This window comes from Schistocerca americana, chromosome 7 (assembly GCF_021461395.2).
Source record: "Schistocerca americana isolate TAMUIC-IGC-003095 chromosome 7, iqSchAmer2.1, whole genome shotgun sequence".
Lineage (NCBI taxonomy): Eukaryota > Metazoa > Arthropoda > Insecta > Orthoptera > Acrididae > Schistocerca > Schistocerca americana.
The window spans coordinates 159694882-159714521 of NC_060125.1; the positions used below are offsets into that span (position 1 = coordinate 159694882).

The 19640-nt window shown below is 37.6% G+C and overlaps 1 protein-coding gene across 2 annotated transcripts in view; it reads left to right on the plus strand.

Moving 5' to 3' along the window:
- Positions 1-19640, plus strand: part of LOC124621986 (katanin p60 ATPase-containing subunit A-like 2) — a 193512-nt gene that overhangs the window by 50996 nt on the left and 122876 nt on the right. Inside the window, exon 1 of one of the 2 annotated variants that reach the window (XM_047147526.1) lies at positions 5280-5370. The exons of the other annotated variant lie outside the window; for it this stretch is intronic. Within the exon in view, the coding sequence (XP_047003482.1) occupies positions 5368-5370 (3 nt within the window). The 5' untranslated portion in view covers positions 5280-5367. Of the gene's footprint in view, positions 1-5279; positions 5371-19640 lie in introns of those variants that run through there. 2 annotated transcript variants of the gene reach the window in all.

Consider the following 19640-nt stretch of genomic DNA (forward strand, 5'->3'; position numbering starts at 1 on the left):
AATACATTGAATGTATTTGTAGTGGCAAATGTGGGCTACGATAAGCAGTAAATTTGACTGCAATGAAAATTTGTGCCAGTTTGGAACTTGAAACAGGATTTCCTGCTTATTGCATGTGGTTGTCTTACTATTAGGCTATGCGAGCACACTTTATGACCCAACCTGAACTTCCATACATTGTCAACCATGTGTCTACAGCCTGTACTTGTACATCTATTTTGTATATTTCCTTACAGGGGAAACATATTACATGAAAGTCGCTTGCTTGGCATTGGCAGATAAATACAATATTGCAATGCTTGAATTGTTCAGGAGTACGATACAATGTCCGAAGGAAGAGGCACTGCAGTGACTACAGCCATTATAAAATACAGGAAACATATTCTTGGCTGTGAATATGGACAACCATCAGCTGTATAGGCGAATGATGACAGTGAAAATTTGTGGCGGAGAGCATCTCAATCCAGGATTTCCTACTCATTGTGAGCAGTTGCCTTACCATTAAGCAATCCAAGCACAGTTCATGGCCCAACGCAGACTTCCATATGTCATCAAATGTTGTGTTTACAGCCTGCTCTCATACATCCACGATGTATATCCTCATATAGGGAGACATTTTGATTGAAAGTCTCTTGCCTAGTTTTGGAAGATAAATACGATATTCAGAAGTATGATGCAGTGACTACAGCCATTATGAAATACATGAAGTGTATGGACAATTATTGTTTGTGTAATAGAATGACAACAGTGAAAATTTATGCTGGACCAGGAGTTGAACCCTGATTTCCCAATTATCATGAGTGATCACCTTACCATTAGGCTATCGAGCGTGCTTCATGGCCTGACCCAAATGCGCATATGTTGTTAACCATGTGTCTACTACCTGCACTCATACATCCATTATGCCTGAAGGATGACTGTGTCATACTTCTGAACAACACAGGCAATGCAATATTGTATTTACCCACTGACATTGAGCAGGCAACTTTCAATTAAAATGTCTCCCCTGTTCAGGAATATACATAATGGATGCATGAATGCAGGCTGTAAACACATGGTTGATGATATATGGAACTTTAAGGCCATGGAGCATGCTCGGATAGCCTGCATGTTTGAAGGAACATTGCATCGTACTTCTGAACAACACAGGCACTGCAATGTTGTAAGTACAACATGTATATTAGTAATGTATAAAAGACATATAAAAATATTATACAATAATAAATAATATTTTTACAAGTGGTTATGTGTTTTATTCCATCATACATAGACTTACCAATTTGAGTGTTGGAGAGAGAACCTTAGTAGTTCATACATTTACATTGTCATAGAGACTTTACATTTCAATTGGTGCTGTATCAAATAGAGTTAGCACATTTATGGCCTCCACAGTCACATACTGTTTATGTGACAATACACTTGATGCTTTAGGGCTAGCAACCATTACAGATTCGTGATTGTTTATGACATATAGTATCTATAAAACAGCTTTTTAAAGAAATTTACTCCTTTCGTCCAGTACACATGACAAAATTTTGGATAGGTCTTCAGTGTGTCTATGGAAGCAACCATGATCACAGGACTTCTTTTGCCATGGCTCAAAACATGCAGCACAGTAGGCAAAATTTCAAGCAGTTAATTTGTAAACTGCCTCACATTCTCCTTCCACAAACTGCACTTTCTTCTTCTTATTATTATTATTAGATAAAGCAAAATGTGTATTCACAGTTAATATACTCCAATATTCAAGATGACAACACTTTCTATGATAGAAACCATCCAGCTTAATTTCTGTACCACAACACCTGAAACCATGATCAGGTACAGCGCTGTACTCTACTGTGCAGATATTGTGCTGTATTAGCATGGCTGAAATTGTATCCAAGTACAGTGTTATACTATACTATTTGGGTAATGTGCTGTACTACCATGTCCAAAATTGCATCTGGGTACAGTGCTACACTCAATGGTGTAATCACTTAGTCAAACCATTCCCTTGATTTATATTTTTGTTATTAATTATTTATATTCAGCTACGTCATCATGGTCATCACTTCATCTTATCAGAGCATCAGTATGTTCCTAACCCAACCTTAACCTAACATCACCATAAATCTAATACATTGCAGTATACATCATAGGTATCATCTCAGTATCCTCTGTATATATCATCATCATCATCATAGTATCACATAAAGTTCAACTTACATCATCACAACATCACAGATCTTCACTTTAGTGCCGTAACAATCATCTTCATAGCACCTAAATTGAATAATGCTTTACAGATAATTATATACCTCACTCATGACAACACCATATATTTGCAAAAAAAGGCAATATGCATAATATGTAATCTAAGACGTAACGAATCATGCAGACAACATTTCAAAACAAATGGCATTATGACACTGTCCTCTGCTTACATTTATAATATCGTCTCATTTGTCAAGTCATACCTGTTAAACAATGACTGCACACTAAAATTCAATGGACATATTCATAACTATGCAACAAGGCAGCAATCTCACCTACATATGATTCAGTCCAGAACTACCTGCTACCAAAAAAGTGTTTTAAATGTTGGGATACAAATGTATGATAATTTACCCAATGAACTCAAAGCAACAAAGAACCCAAGAGCCTTCACACATAAGTTAAAAAAATATCTCTTGGGCCATTGCTTTTATGCAGTTGATCATTTTTTTGAAAGGGATTAAAAATGTAAACAATATGATAAATGTTCAATTAGGTCTGAAAATTATATACTGTGCATGTCTATGAAATATACTGGATTATTATATACTGTGCATGTTTATGAAATACACTGGACTACTTTACTATCACATTTGTATTGGCTGTTTGTATTTTACCATACAACATTTGTATTTACTGTTTTGTTAAAGATAGCAAACTTCCTCATTGCAAAATAATGTAAAATCAATTTATTAAAAATTACTTGCAAATATGTTCTCTTGACCTGTCCAATATCGTATGTACAACCTTACAGTTCTATGATTTGTATTAACTGTTTTGTTTAAGATAGATAATTTCCTTGCTACAAAATAATGTAAAAGTCAGTTTGTAAAAATTACTTGTAAATAGCTCTCTTGACCTGTCCCATATCATATGTACAACTGTACAATATTATGATTGCCTGGATCAATAAAAATGCAATACAATACAATACAATATTTTTACTCAAGATGTACATTACCTTGCAATACTCGAACATCACACAATATTCCCTTGGATCCGATATTTCTGATAAACTTTTTCCCCACAGCATGGCTAAACTGATAGAAATGTACTGCAAAAGTTAACCTTATATTTTTGTTTCACATCATCATTTTTTCCACACACAGTAGAATTAGTTACTGGCTATATTGACATTGATAGTTAAGTTTATCTTCAGTTTGACTCAATATATCAATAATTTATAGATATTTTCCTTCTGTAGAGTTTTGGCTAGCAATTATACACCATAATAGAAACTTGGTGATAATTAGATAAGTTTATGAGTCTATGATGCTTGGACAATGCATAAAGATTTTTCTAGTAACTTTGTACGTTAATTCTGTTGCAGTGAACCTGATTACATTTTCCGGCAGAAAGGTGAACAGTAACTTCATATCATATTATGTACCTCAGCCTTCATGGCATTTCTCAATTTTTGATATTTGTACCACAAGGCTATTTACAATTTGTACAGAAACCAGATGGCAGTTATAAGATTCGAGGGGCATGAAAGGGAAGCAGTGGTTGGAAAGGGAGTGAGACAGGTTTGTAGCCTCTCCCCGATGTTATTCAATCTGTATATTGAGCAAGCAGTAAAGGAAACAAAAGAAAAATTCGGAGTAGGTATTAAAATCCAGGGAGAAGAAATAAAAACTTTGTGGTTTGCCGATGACATTGTAATTCTGTCAGAGACAGCAAAGGACTTGGAAGAGCAGTTGAACGGAATGGACTGTGTCTTGAAAGGAGGATATAATACGAACATCAACAAAAGTAAAACGAGGATAATGGAATGTAGTCGAATTAAGTCGGGTGATGCTGAGGGTATTAGATTAGGAAATGAGACACTTAAAGTAGTAAAGGAGTTTTGCTATTTGGGGAGCAAAATAACTGATGATGGTCGAAGTAGAGAGGATAGTCAGCCGGAAAGGCCGAGCGGTTCAGGGCGCTTCAGTCTGGAACCGCGCGACCGCTACGGTCGCAGGTTCGAATCCTGCCTCGGGCATGGATGTGTGTGATGTCCTTAGGTTAGTTGGTTTAAGTAGTTCTAAGTTCTAGGGGACTGATGACCTCCGCTGTTAAGTCCCATAGTGCTCAGAGCCATAAGAGAGGATATAAAATGTAGACTGGCAATGGCAAGGAAAGCGTTTCTGAAGAAGAGAAATTTGTTAGCATTGAGTATAGATTTAAGTGTCCGGGAGTCGTTTCTGAAAGTATTTGTATGGAGCGTAGCCATGTATGGAAGTGAAACATGGACAATAAATAGTTTGGACAAGAAGAGAATAGAAGCTTTCGAAATGTGATGCTACAGAAGAATGTTGAAGATTAGGTGGGTAGATCATGTAACTAATGAGGAGGTATTGAATAGGATTGGGGAGAAGAGAAGTTTGTGGCACAACTTGACTAGAAGAAGGGATCGGTTGGTAGGACATGTCCTGAGGCATCAAGGGGTCACAAATTTAGCATTGGAGGGCAGTGTGGAGGGTAAAATTCGTAGAGGGAGACCAAGAGATGAATACACTAAGCAGATTCAGAAGGATGTAGGTTGCAGTAGGTACTGGGAGATGAAGGAGCTTGCACAGGATAGATTAGCATGGAGAGCTGCACCAAACCAGTCTCAGGACTGAAGACCACAACAACAACTACAATATAATTTTTCACAATAAAGGATGGCAGCCATTTTATTGTGAAGAATTTTAACAGTTGCTGCTGCAGCCATGTTTAAAATCTTGACAATATAATTTGTAGTACCACTGCAAGATCAACGTATTAACCTGTGACATTCATTAACTTACTACATAACTATTTACCCAACATTTGACAATAGTATGACAGAAGAAGATATTATGTAAAAGATAAATAAATGAGTCAGGGAAAACATGCAGTATAGAAATCAAAAACATTGAAATAGTGCTACACGAATGGTGGGAACCTGTGTTTGTTAATCTCATTTCACATCAACTTCATGTGAACCCCTGTAGGTACTACAATGGTTCTATTTCAGAGTCCTGATTTTCATTTGTTTTAAATTTTATCACTGATTCATTAGTTATTTTTTACGCATTTCCTGTAAAAGAAAGATTGCAAATGTAAGACTGGAAGTAATTGCATACTAGTTTTCAAAGAGTAATAATGGTAATTAATTGTTGAGTTTATATTTTCCAATTTGGAATTAACCTGATCACTATTGATTTTCATTTCACTTCGTAAAATGTCACTGTTTGTTTTCACTTCTTCTAATCTAGAATTAGCCTTGGTCACTGTTTGTTTTCAGTTCCCCATTTTAGCCAAAAGTATTCTGAGTGTGTCCTCCTACTCTGGTATTTTGTGCATTTGTGAATCGTCTTAAGTTTTCACTATCCTCAGGTTGACTTGTGTCTAACACCCTGCCCCCACCCCCACTTGTCTCATTTTGTCAATTATTGTCATGATTAATGATGTAATTTTATAGTATTTGAAGCCAAGAGACATAAACTTAATCTTGTACTTATTGTTAATCTTGCTGGACCACTCTTTTTAAAAGTCATATGTCCTTTTAATTATCATTTGTTGGCTTATTATTCTTAAAGATAATTCACATATTTCACATCTGAATTTAGTAATTTAATCATCCTTTTTGCTACAGTACTTAGTACACATGCAATGGTTTTATCCTGAAAATCATAAACAAAATTAATAGGTTGTTCAAAACAAAGGACCCCAGATGAGCCCCAAGATCTAAAGTCACCCTGACCTGTAGTATAATTAAAATATTGTTGAATATCATAATAATAAAAGAACAATCACAATTTTGGCTGTGCACACAAAATACAGAATAGATGTCGAGTGTGCCTCTGATGTTCTCGGCAATAATCTATGATGGTGCGCACTGTCTTCCCACACTCACAGGGAATCTGGTATATGCCGGCCTTCTGCAAACCGAGATTGTCTTTGACACTTCCCAATAATGCTCGTGTTTTATTGGGTGTGCAAAAGACAGTTCCTGCTTGGTGTTTCCTCAATATTAATCCTATTTTCGCCAATAGTGCGTCAGTATGCGGTATATAGGTGGTGGCTATCTCTTCCTCCATGACGTCGTCCATCTCCTCAGACTGTACTGTAGAGGTGGGGTGGAGAGCCCATCTGATCTGCCATTCCGAGTACCCGTTATCCGAAATACAGTTTTGAGGTGTTCCAGCTCATGGGGCAGACTCTCTGCATCCGAGATGGTGCGCGCCCTGCGCACCAGTGTCTTTAGTACCCCATTCCTCTGCGAAGGGTGGTGGCAGCTATTTGCATGCAAATACAGGTCGGTGTGCATTTTCTTCCTGTATACCCCATGGCCCAGGGTGCCATCTGCTCTTCTTTTGACCATGACATCCAGGAACGGTAAACTTCCTTCTGCTTCAGTCTCCATAGCGAATTTGATGTTCGGATGTATGGAGCTTAGGTGTGTATGGAAGTCTAGGAGCTTGTCCCTTCCATGGAGCCATATCATGAACGTGTCATCAACATAACATAGAAAACAAGTAGGTTTCCATTTGGATGACACCAAAGCTTCCTCCTCAAAATACTCCATATAGAAATTCGCGACCACAGGCAAATGTGGGCTCCCCATTGCGACTCCTTCTGTTTGCTCGTAGTATTATCATTTTAAACAGAAAACATGTGGAGGTCAGAATGTGCCTGAAAAGGTTGGTCATCTTCTCATCAAATTTCTGTGCAATGAACTCAACTGACTCTCAAAGCGGCACCCTGGTGAATAACGAGACAACGTCAACACTCACCAGGATATCTGAGTCTTTCAGCTTGAAGTTCTCGAGACGTTTTACGAAATCCATAGAATTCCAAACATGATGAGGGCATTTACCCACGTAAGGGCTTAGTAGTTCTGCCAGGTATTTGGCCAGCAGATATATAGGTTCACCCACATATGTGTACATGATGGCACGCAATGCACACATCACCAAACCAATCACTTCTCAACATACAGAAATAAATAAAAGACAAACAAACTCTGTATACATTACACAGCTCTACAAAATAAAATTTTTATTTCGTTGCCAGGGAAGTTTGAACAAAAATGGGATATTGTTATGATACTCATTCCGAGTATATTTGTACTTTTTCCAAATTGGCTCTGGTTTTTGAGATATAGGTTATTTGTGGAAATGAGAGTTTCATGTGGATAATATCGGCTGCAGGGTCCATATATGGTGTAATGTATTTGCTACCTGTTTTTTAATTAGTGATATTGTACTATCTTTATTAAACAATTGTGCTCAGGGAGTGCATCTGTGTGGTTGAGGATTACATCATGCAAACATCACACTGTCAGCATGTGTTCAGTCCTGTTGTGCGGTGCGTGTGTTGAAGATATTGAGGGTTGTGCAGATATGAATTCGGCGGTACTTGACATTCATTTGTTGGACGAGGTAATCCCCGCAACAGCCGATAGGTAGCGTTCAGTGTAAACAAGAAAAATGGCGATGGTCGAAAGTCACACACATGTGCAGTGCAGCTTCAAGGAGATAGAACCTTTTCATCGTGACGTAGCAAATAAGAGGTGAGTATTCATTTCACACAAAACAATTAATGATGTTTGTTGAATGTGATTGACATGCAAATACAAGAAAGTTCTGCATAATATGTAGTGTTTGTGCAATTTTGTTTTAGGAAAACATGAGTTCTTCACGCCGTCTTTGCGTGAACCATCCAGATGAGTTCTGCTACATTTGTGGTGAATACGTTCTTCAAAAGAACAGGAAGAATATCACTCCTTTTGTGAAGGAAGCGTATCTGGCATATTTCGGAATTAAACTTGGAGATCAAGACAAGGCGTGGGCACCCCATAAAGTTTGTAAATGCTGTGTGGAGTGCTTACGGCAGTGGACAAAACGAAAAAGGAAAAGCTTAAACTTCGGAGTGCCTATGGTATGGCGAGAGCAGAAGAACCATACAGATGATTGCTATTTTTGCATTGTTAATGTGAAAGGTTTTAATAGGTTCAAAAAACGAAAGTGGGAATATCCCGATTTGGAGTCAGCAAGAAGACCGGTGGTGCACAGCAACGATGTTCCTGTACCAACCTTCACAACATTACCCACGCTAACATCATCAGATGACGATGTGCATGGCGAGGAATGTACAAGTAGTGGTTCGGAATACGAAGGACGTGAGACACAACCCCAGCAGTTCGACCAGAAGGAGCTCAGTGACTTGATACGAGAACTCAATCTTTCAAAGCAAGCATCAGAACTCTTAGCATCCAGGCTTAAGGAAAAGAACTGTCTTCATCCAAGTGTTAAAATAACAGCTTACCGGACGAGAGAAGAAAACCTTCTTCCATACTTCAACCAAGAAGAGGTTATAGTGTATTGCAACAATATACCTGGACTTTTACTCGAATTGGGGCTGCCGGAATATAGACCAGAGGACTGGCGTCTCTTCATAGACAGTTCCACTAGAAGTTTAAAATGTGTTCTCCTACACAATGGCAATCGTTACGCATCTATTCCAATTGCCCACTCAACAAAACTTTGTGAAGCATATGCTAACATCAAGATGGTTCTGCAGAAAATTCAGTATATGCAGCACCAGTGGTTGATTTGTGTTGATTTGAAAATGGTGAACTTCTTGCTTGGACAACAAAGTGGATACACAAAGCACCCATGTTTTATCTGCATGTGGGATAGTAGGGCAAAGCACGAACATTGGAAGCAGAAAACATGGCCTCCAAGGGAACATATGGCTGTTGGTGAAGCAAACATCATTAATGAACCTCTGGTTAGTAGGGACAAGATTGTTCTTCCACCATTACATATTAAGTTAGGACTAATGAAGCAACTCACCAAAGATTTAGACAGAAATGGTAATTGCTTCACATACATCTGCAATACGTTCCCTGGACTCAGTAGTGAAAAACTTAAGGCAGGAATATTTGATGGTCCTCAAATTCGCAGGCTCATCAATGATACCAATTTTACAAGTGTCATGACTGTCACTGAAGCATCGGCCTGGAACAGTTTTGTTGCTGTTGTAAAATGTTTTTTGGGCAATCATAAAGCTCCCAATTACGAGGAACTGGTCAAAAACATGCTCACTAACTTTCAAAACTTAGGAGCTAACATGAGCATAAAATTGCACTTCCTTCACAGCCACTTGGATCGATTTCCTCGTAATCTAGGTGATTTCAGTGAGGAACAAGGAGAGCGGTTCCATCAAGATATGAAAGGAATAGAGGAAAGATATAAAGGAAGATGGGACAGGCATATGATGGCAGATTATTGCTGGAATCTGCAACGTGACTGTTCTGAAGAGACCTATAAAAGGAAAGCCTGCAGGAAGCGGTTCATCATGGACGGAAAATGATATACTTGTAGAGAAACTTTTCAATTATGTTTTATACGTGGACAAATGCCTATCAGGTTTTCATAGAAGCTATTTATAAAGATTATTTTCTTTTTTCATTGTAGTTTGTAGCGCTCGAGTTCAGTATTAGCAATTTTTTCTAATTTTTTGAATAAATCATGCACTATCTCAAAAACTAGAGCCAAACTGCATAAATGGTTGCTATATTCGTCCTCAGCACCACTAACCCATCCTAAAGCCACTCAAATATCCTTGGCAAGAAAATGAGTGTTGACCAGTGTTATTATTAAAGAAATACAGACCAATTGCTTCTAAATAAAACATAAATGAACTTAGATAACATTATCATTATAACCAAAACTACAGAGAATAGGGAAATACATCCTTAATAGACGACAGCCACAAGACAAAATGGTAACAAGAAGAAAACTTCACTTTTTACATTATTTTAAAACAGAAGGTGAAAAAAAGTCAAACATAGATACGTTTAGTATGACAGTATAAGTTTGGTTAGAAACTCAAAATGATCAGATCACTGACATCATGAACACAGTAATTTGCTATAGACACATGTTAAGAGATCAAGAAATAACTTCCATGGTACTTGAGGATGCTGCAGAGAGTAAAAAGTGTGGGAAAAATTGATATCAGTTACATCCAACAAATTATCAAGAATGTTGGGTGCAAGTGCCATCCTGAGGTGAAGAGTTTGGCTCAGGAGAGAAATTAGTGGTTGACTGCATCAAATTAGTCTGAAGATGAGGAAAATGGTATGATATATGACTGGATTTTTTTGTTTTTTTGAAAGGTCTTTTAATAAGGTTCTATGATGGTATGATCAGCAGACTGAAGTTTGCTGTCAGCAGTAAATGTGTGAAGACTTTAACAACTGCTGGAGCAAAATGTTATTATTGAAAGAACTACCACAAAATTCAAAGGAATTCTGGTTGCGCATAATGACCGCGTAAGCTACACCTCCTGCAAATCATTTGTTGATTGTCCCTGTCTTTATGGTTAACTCTTTTAATAAGTTCCAAGAATAGTAAGATTTACAGTATACTTTTAACATATCTTCTTTTTTTGAACTTGGCTCCAGTTCTTCATGTTTGGAGGATGATTCCTGAAGCTGAAATTTTTGACATTATTGGTTCTCATAGTTCCAATTGACATAATAAGTTTTAAGTAAGCCTGCACTGTATTTTTTTGTTTTCACAAATATTTTATTCTTTCTCATTTTTCTGTATCACACTGTCTTTTGAATTTTCACATGAACAAAGCTGAAAAATACATTGTTCTTTCCAAAAATAAAAACATGTGGTACTAACAATATTCCAATGGGTTTACAAATTCTCTTGACAAATGAATTTCTATTAATTTATATTATTATTTTATAAATGAACCCAGAAATAAACATAATAAATGGTACTAAATTGCATAATTAAAAATAGAAATTTTAAGTGTCCCAGATATTTCGTAATGTCAAATGTTTCTAAAAGAAAATAATTTAAACTGTATATTCAGAGCTGGTACACATCAATTGTAACAAAGAAAATAAAGTAAGTTCTTTTTACGGATTTTAGCCTGAAATATAATACACCGTGTACAAAATCATATGCAATTCTTTCAGAAATACAGTTGATATAATTTTAACTTATTCAAAACTCAAAGATATTTCTGGTATCGGCTACTTCCGTTGAGGAAAAATAATGCTAGAGGAGAGTGTCCCTTTACAATATCCCCCTCACAAAATTTGGAAACAATGTGTTTACAATATTTTCTGATAGACTATAAGGTTTGCCAAATGGTGCACAAAATGTTGCCGAAAGACAGAAAACACATAAATAGAAATATCTGATACATAACATATCACAGATAACAAGAAAAAATATCTACTATACATGTCACATAAACCAGAGTATTTAAATAAGTTGACTCATGAAAGGAGAAAATAATGGAAAAATATTAGGGGCAAAGCTTACGATATGGGGACTGACCCATGAATCCAAACCGCACCAGGTACCCACCAGCAAAATGAATAAAGTTCATAATCATATATCAATAATTTCAATCATATGTAAAGAATACTTATAGGAATCACCTAGCCTCAATCAATAGTTGTACACTCCCCTTGAGTACACGAGTACACACACACACACACACACACACACACACACACACACACACACACACAGAGTCGTGATGACCAACGGTACCCAAAACAGTTAAGCATGAGTTTGCCCACAACTCAAGTTTCAATCAAATACAGTATTGCAGTATTCAGGGTAAATACAGGTTACCAGAGTCATAAATAGCTTTGAGCGGATGACATAATCAAGTAGTTTGAGAGCCAAAATCAGTGTATGAAATCAGACATGTGTACACCTTGTTATACTGTTTACACTCGTAAATGCCTTCCATGATATTTGCTAATTGTTCCTACAAACTAACCTATGTACATAGCAGCCCAAGATATTCATTTACAATTGATAAAAAAAAAGTACTGGTTTAAATTTACACACTGTATTGGGAAGTTAATCCCCCTACTTGAAAATACATACTTCTAAGTGGATTAACACTGTTTTTTCTAAGCAAATAGTTCCATGAATTCTTTATACAGGATAATTCCTTGGCTAAAAATTTACAGATCTCAGTCCCAGCACTGACATAGTTGACAGATGCTTCAGTACATTACCCAGTGCCTATGATCTCTTGTTAGTCAACTGGACCAGCAGGGTACAGCCATACAGCAGTGTGGGGAGTGAATCCACTCACATCTCTCAGTTTCCTCCCTAGATTTCTCATCACATGGTCCAACGGATAGATAACTTCCTGTCTAGCATTCACATCAAATTCTGAAACATTGTTTTGTGTACTAAATATGCTGTTCCATACCTTCCTCACATCACATGGCATATGTTCTCCCCATTTATATTGCAAAAGCAAGTATATAGGACTTATGTCAGATAGGATTAAAAAGTGTTCACATATGAAATTTTAAAAAACAGAGCTAAATACAATGAAAAAATGGAATAGTAAGGTGATAAAGCACAAATCTATTACAAAACATACTTATATAGTTGTATGAATCTCCAAACATAGTGTGTCATAGATTTAAACTCAATCAATGTATAAGACAGAACTTTAGAAATCACATCATCTTACATACTACACTCCTGAGAAACCAAACACAATTATATAGTCATATGAACCTGCAAACATAGTATAGCATAGATTTAAACTCAGTCAATGGATAAGACAGAACTTTAGGAATCACGCGATCTTACACACTACATTCCTGACAAACAAAACATATTTATATAGTCATGTGAATCTGCCAACATAGTGTATATTTTTTTTCCAGACTAGGGATCATTATACATCCATGTTCAAAGGGCTTGTCCTCTATATTAAAAGTTAAAAGTACCTGAGATTTTACCAATTTGATTTGCCTACCTGTAGCTCCTCTTATCTTTACACCTACAATGGGTCTTTCCACAAAATTCTTACTGTTCTTAATCTATCAATCAAACAGTTACTTCTGACTGATCAATCTTAATTTTAATGTAAGGACGCACAAAATCTGAATGATCTTCTCTGTTGTTAGACACTTCATGTAAAAGATCACTTTCAATTTCATCAAATGCTACAGGCACACTGTCTTCACAGAGTTTTATTAACTTTGCTGGTATCATAGCACTACTTTTGTTACTCATGTTTTCAGATAAAGATTGGACACAATGAATGGATTCCATGGCACAACTAACATCACTTGTTACAGGAGGAACACAAAACACATTATTGTCAAAATTGCACTTCCTGCTTAGATATTCTTTCACTTCATTCCATCAATATGGATACAAATTTTGGCTAACCACAGCTAACTTATTCCAGAATGCACATTCATCTGTGTTATTATCAATCTGTTCCCAAACAAAATTCCAAAACTTTTCACCTTTATGCTCTAAGCTCACAGATAACTCACCTTTACTGTTTGGATCATTATTCTGCATGACATTAATGGAAAACTGTTTTGACTGGACTGGTATTCCATGACTCTCACTTACACCATTGCATACATCACTTACCTTACCTGTATTGTCAACATGATTCACAAATAACTCTGAAACTTCATTATTCTTAAACTCCAAAAAAATCTGATACTCATCTTCCTCCTCCTCCTCCTCCTCCTCATCATCATCATCATCATCATATTCCTCCAAAATTACCTCACCAACAACATTACTAACAACACAAGTCTCATCTCCATCAAAGTCACTTATCTCAACAGCATTTGTTTGCAGTAAGCTATCAGCCTCAAACTTACAAACCTCAGTTACTTCACAGCTCTCATTCATATCTACCTCAAAAAATCTAGTTCAGATACAATACAGTCATCACCTCATTTACATACACCAATAACACTGTTTTCTGACCAAGAGAAGAAATCATTAGTGCATGTTGTTGTTGTTGTTGTGGTCTTCAGCCCTGAGACTGGTTTGATGCAGCTCTCCATGCTACCCTATCCTGTGCAAGTTCCTTCATCTCCCAGTACCTACTGCAACCTATATCCTTCTGAATCTGCATAGTGTATTCATCTCTTGGTCTCCCTCTACGATTTTTACCCTCCACACTGCCCTCCAATGCTAAATTTGTGATCCCTTGATGCCTCAGAACATGTCCTGCCAACCGGTCCCTTCTTCTAGTCAAGTTGTGCCACAAACTCCTCTTCTCCCCAATTCTATTCAATACCTCCTCATTAGTTATGTGATCTACCCATCTAATCCTCAGCATTCTTCTGTAGCACCACATTTCAAAAGCTTCTATTCTCTTCTTGTCCAAACTATTTATCGTCCATGTTTCACTTCCATGCATGGCTACACTCCATACGAATACTTTCAGAAACGACTTCCTGAGACTTATATCTATACCTGATGTTAACAAATTTCTCTTATTCAGAAACACTTTCCTTGCCATTGCCAGTCTACATTTTACATCCTCTCTACTTCGACCATCATCAGTTATTTTGCTCCCCAGATAGCAAAACTACTTTACTACTTTAAGTGTCTCATCCCCTCAGCATTACCCGAGTTAATTCAACTACATTCCATTATCCTCGTTTTCCTTTTGTTGATGTTCATCTTATATCCTCCTTTCAAGACACTTTCCATTCCGTTCAACTGCTCTTCCAAGTCCTTTGCTGCCTCTGACAGAATTACAATGTCATCGGCGAACCTTAAAGTTTTATTTCTTCTCCATGGATTTTAATACCTACTCCGAATTTTTCTTTTGTTTCCTTTACTGCTTGCTCAATATACAGATTGAATAACATTGGGGAGAGACTACAACCCTATCTCACTCCCTTCCCAACCACTGCTTCCCTTTCATAACTGCCATCTGCTTTCTGTACAAATTGTAAATAGCCTTTCGCTCCCTGTATTTTACCCTTGCCACCTTTAGAATTTGAAAGAGAGTATTCCAGTCAACATTGTCAAAAGCTTTCTCTAAGTCTACAAATGCTAGAAACATAGGTTTGCCTTTCCTTAATCTTTCTTCTAAGATAAGTCGTAAGGTCAGTATTGCCTCACGTGTTCCAACACTTCTACGGAATCCAAACTGATCTTCCCCGAGGTTGGCTTCTACCAGTTTCTCCATTCGTCTGTAAAGAATTTGTGTTAGTATTTTGCAGCTGTGACTTATTAAACTGATAGTTCGGTAATTTTCACATCTGTCAACACCTGCTTTCTTTGGGATTTGAATTATTAAATTCTTCTTGAAGTCTGAGGGTATTTTGCCTGTCTCATACATCTTGCTCACCAGATGGTAGAGTTTTGTCAGGACTGGCTCTCCCAAGGCTGTCAGTAGTTCTAATGGAATGTTGTCTACTCCCGGGGCCTTGTTTCGACTTAGGTCTTTCAGTGTTCTGTCAAACTCTTCACGAAGTATCATATCTCCCATTTCATCTTCATCTACCTCCTCTTCCATTTCCATAATATTGTCCTCAAGTACATCGCCCTTGTATAGACCCTCTATATACTCCTTCCATCTTTCTGCTTTCCCTTCTTTGGTTAGAACTGGGTTTCCATCTGAGCTCTTGATATTCATACAAGTGGTTCTCTTTTCTCAAAAGGTCTTTTTAATTTTCCTGTAGGCAGTATCTATCTTACCCCTAGTGGTATAAGCCTCTACATCCTTACATTTGTCCTCTAGCCATACCTGCTTAGCCATTTTGCACTTCCTGTCGATCTCATTTTTGAGACGTTTGTATTCCTTTTTCCCTGCTTCATTTACTGCATTTTTATATTTTCTCCTTTCATCAATTAAATTCAGTATTTCTTCTGTTACCCAAGGAGTTCTATTAACCCTTGTCTTTTTACCTACTTGATCTTCTGCTTCCTTCACTACTTCATCTCTCAGAGCAACCCATTCTTCTTCTACTGTATTTCTTTCCTCCATTCCTGTCAATTGTTTCCTTATGCTCTCCCTGAAATTCTGTACTACCTCTGGTTTAGTCAGTTTATCCAGGTCCCATCTCCTTAAATTCTCACCTTTTTGCACAATTATCCCACAATTAACACTATGGAAAAAAGAAAAGTGTAGCACACTTAAGAATGTCCTATGATGCTACATTTGTATCTGCACAGGGTGTGATAATGTCACGGTACTATCACTATCAGCACAGACGTAACTGTGCTAGACAATGATGGCTCAACTATAAAGCTCGGGATCTGAACCCTGGAAGAGGGAACAAAAGTGCACACCATCTGTGGGGGAGCAGAGAGTCCGAACAGAGGGTAACAGATGAACAGAGAGATAAACACTACACATGATCAGTATTAGTGACTGAACAATTACACATGCAAAACAGAGCCTGGCCAGAGACAAAGGCCAGGTGCAGGTACCTGAAATCAGCATAAGAACTGACAGGCATGGTCTATAGTCACTGATAGAAAAATACCTGGGCAGTAGTTATACCCATACAGTCCTTCATGCATGTTGTCCATGACAGCATGTGGCACTACTCTGCTAAGAGACCCATGCCAGCTCATCTGTCTCCATATTGATGCCTGTTGGTGGGGATACTAAGCAGTTAATACAATATCTGTGAGTCACGAATGTAATCAGTCAACTTATGCAAATTCCTGCACCTAACAATTAGTGGAATGAAAGCATAGGGTCAGATGTAATTCTGCATGCTTTCGTGGCTGTTGTCACTGTAGTTAAAATCTTCTGGGTTATTAGGCCACATCATATTTCTATTAAAAAGATTGACATTTCGACCCCTATGCTGGGATCTTCCTTAGGATCTTCTGGTGTCCACTACTGCTATGACACAGCCTAATAACCCAGAAGATTTTAACTACAGTTAACTACATAGGGCCAGATGGTAAAACAATGGCAGACTTTAGTTCATTGGTAGAAATAGCAAAATGCGAGCCATCTACAAAACACCTACCTATTGTAGAGTATTGCTCAAGTGTGTAGGACCTGTATGAGATAGGACTAGCTGGCAATATTGAACATGTACAAAGAAAGGCAGCACAGATTCACCATGCCTTCGGGTGGAAGATACAGGCTCAGCAAGTAGAATACAATGAGGAGGATAAGACAATGGTGTACCTGCCATACTCTGACAAAGTATCGAATAAATTTGGCAGAATCCTGACTTGATGTAACATAAAATACATTATCCTTCTACTCCCAAAAATGCATGCCCTGTTAGGGACAGTGAAAGATGACTTGGGCCTTCACAAACTGGGTGATTATCCCATTCGATGTAATTGTGGTAAGGCACACATTGGGCAGACTGTGAGAACAATTTAAGAAAGATGTTAGGTAGACAGAAGACACAATGAACTTAATCACCAACAAAATCTGCAGTTGCAGAACATTACATAATTCATTGAATTATGAAGAAACAGAAGTGTTGACAGACCTTGTCACTTTGGGACTGTGTTCTGAAGGAGGCTATTGAAATTCGAGTGGCTGGCAGGCTGGTCAACAGAGACAGTGGCTACACATTAAGCAAAACTTGGGACCCAGGTCTCAGCCAACTAAAACCACACTGTTGACTAAGAGCCAGTTCCATGCCAAACAGCAGTTACAGAAGCACTGAGAGACCAGAGTTCACACCCAGCCTTCAGACATCCCATCCCCCCACCACTCCATCTGATGTGTTGTGAGACGGGGTAGTGAGGGAAGTGGTGAGGAGATAACACAGTATCATGGAGGCAGAGCTCGACAACAGTACACCATAGAATGAAATAATATAAGTTCTTGTTGCACTAAAAAGTGGTTTTTTACCTGTCTTCCTTCATTGCGTGGTATAACAGTCAGCTCAAAAACAAGATAAGGAGAATCACTCACAAAGGAATGAAACCTGCACTCTAAAATTGAGTGTCTTGTTTTACACTTTACCATTACTTTATGACAGAGAAGATGGTATTCTTCACATGAGAACTTGAATCTTATTTAAATTGAGTTTGTGTCTCTTACATTCACACTTAAAAAACACAATGTCTAATAAATGCATGATGACTGGGTTTGGGAACTGTTGGAACCTCAGGGCAGCAACATAAAGAAACAGCATGACTCCCATATACTGCACACACTATCAGAGCTATAGTTTGCAGATCTGTGTTCACTGTCATAGAAATTTTGTTAATGGTGATTGCACACTATAATTTTATGTTGTGTAAATTACAACCTTCGTTGTAATAGTTTGTTGCTATTTTTGCTTTTAAATCAGTTGCATGATGCATGGACTTCTCAAATTTGTAGGATAATGATTTTAAAATATATTTCTTTGAATTCAGTGTTTTGGTTTTGGAAGTTGTACTAAGGTGGTACACAAAGTACTAATGTATGCAAATTATTATTATTATATCTAATTGGATGTCCACATCAAAACTGGTATCAGTAACCATGACATTGTTGTGGCAACAATGATTACCAAAGCACAAAGGATGACTGAAATTTTGGTCATATGTAAAGGCTGTTAGTGGCCCCAAAAAATTAGTGTCCGGTCTCTAGCGAATGAGGCAGGTACTGAAACTGAGGGTAGGAAAGCAGAAGCTGAAATGCTTAACTCCATTTTCAAATGTTCTCTTACAAAGGAAAACCTAGGAGAATCATTGTACCACTGAAAAGATGAATGGAATATGTATTAGTGTCAGTGGCATTGAGAAACAACTGAAGTCATTAAATTTGTACAAAACTCCAGGCTCTGATGGGATCCCTGTCAGATTCTATACTGAATTTTTGGCTGAGTTAGCTCTTCTTGTAACTACAATCTATCACAGATCCCTCCTTCTCCTTGGAGAAAGGCACAGATGACACCCATCTACAAGAAGGGTAGTAGAAATCATCCACAAAACTAGCATATTAAATACTTGACAATGAGTCTTGGAATATATCATGAGCTCAGACATAATGAAGTATCTTGAACAGAATGACCTCCTCAGTTCAAACCAGCATGGATTTCAAAAACATCAGTCATATGAAACCCAACTCACACTTTTCTCACATGATATACTGAAAGCTTTGGATCAAGGCAATCAGGTAGACATAGTGTTTCTTGATTTCCAAAAAGCACTTGACTCTGTACCACACCTATGCTTATTGTCAAAAGTGAAATTTGTGACTGGATTGAGAACTTTTAGGTAGGAAGGAGACAGCATGTTATCTTGGATTGAGAGTCATCATCAGATGTAGAAATAACCTCAGATGTGCCACAGGCAGTGGCGGATACATATATGGGGCACACGGGGCACTTGCCCCTCCCCCTTGCGGGGCCGTCTGCATTGCCACCCACACTGCCCCTGCCAGTCAGCCCGCACACTATTCATTCATTTCTTTTAACAGTTAACTTGATTGAATTGAGTTATTGAGTAGTTATACTTTTCTATGTATCATGCACATCCATGTCAGCGTATTTTATGCTTCTGTGTGGCACATAGATAGCTAACACATACCTACGAGAAAGTTGTGGCCATTCTAGTGATCTCAATATGTTATTCTGTCTGCCATTTGTTTGAGAAAAGTTGGGAATATTCTAC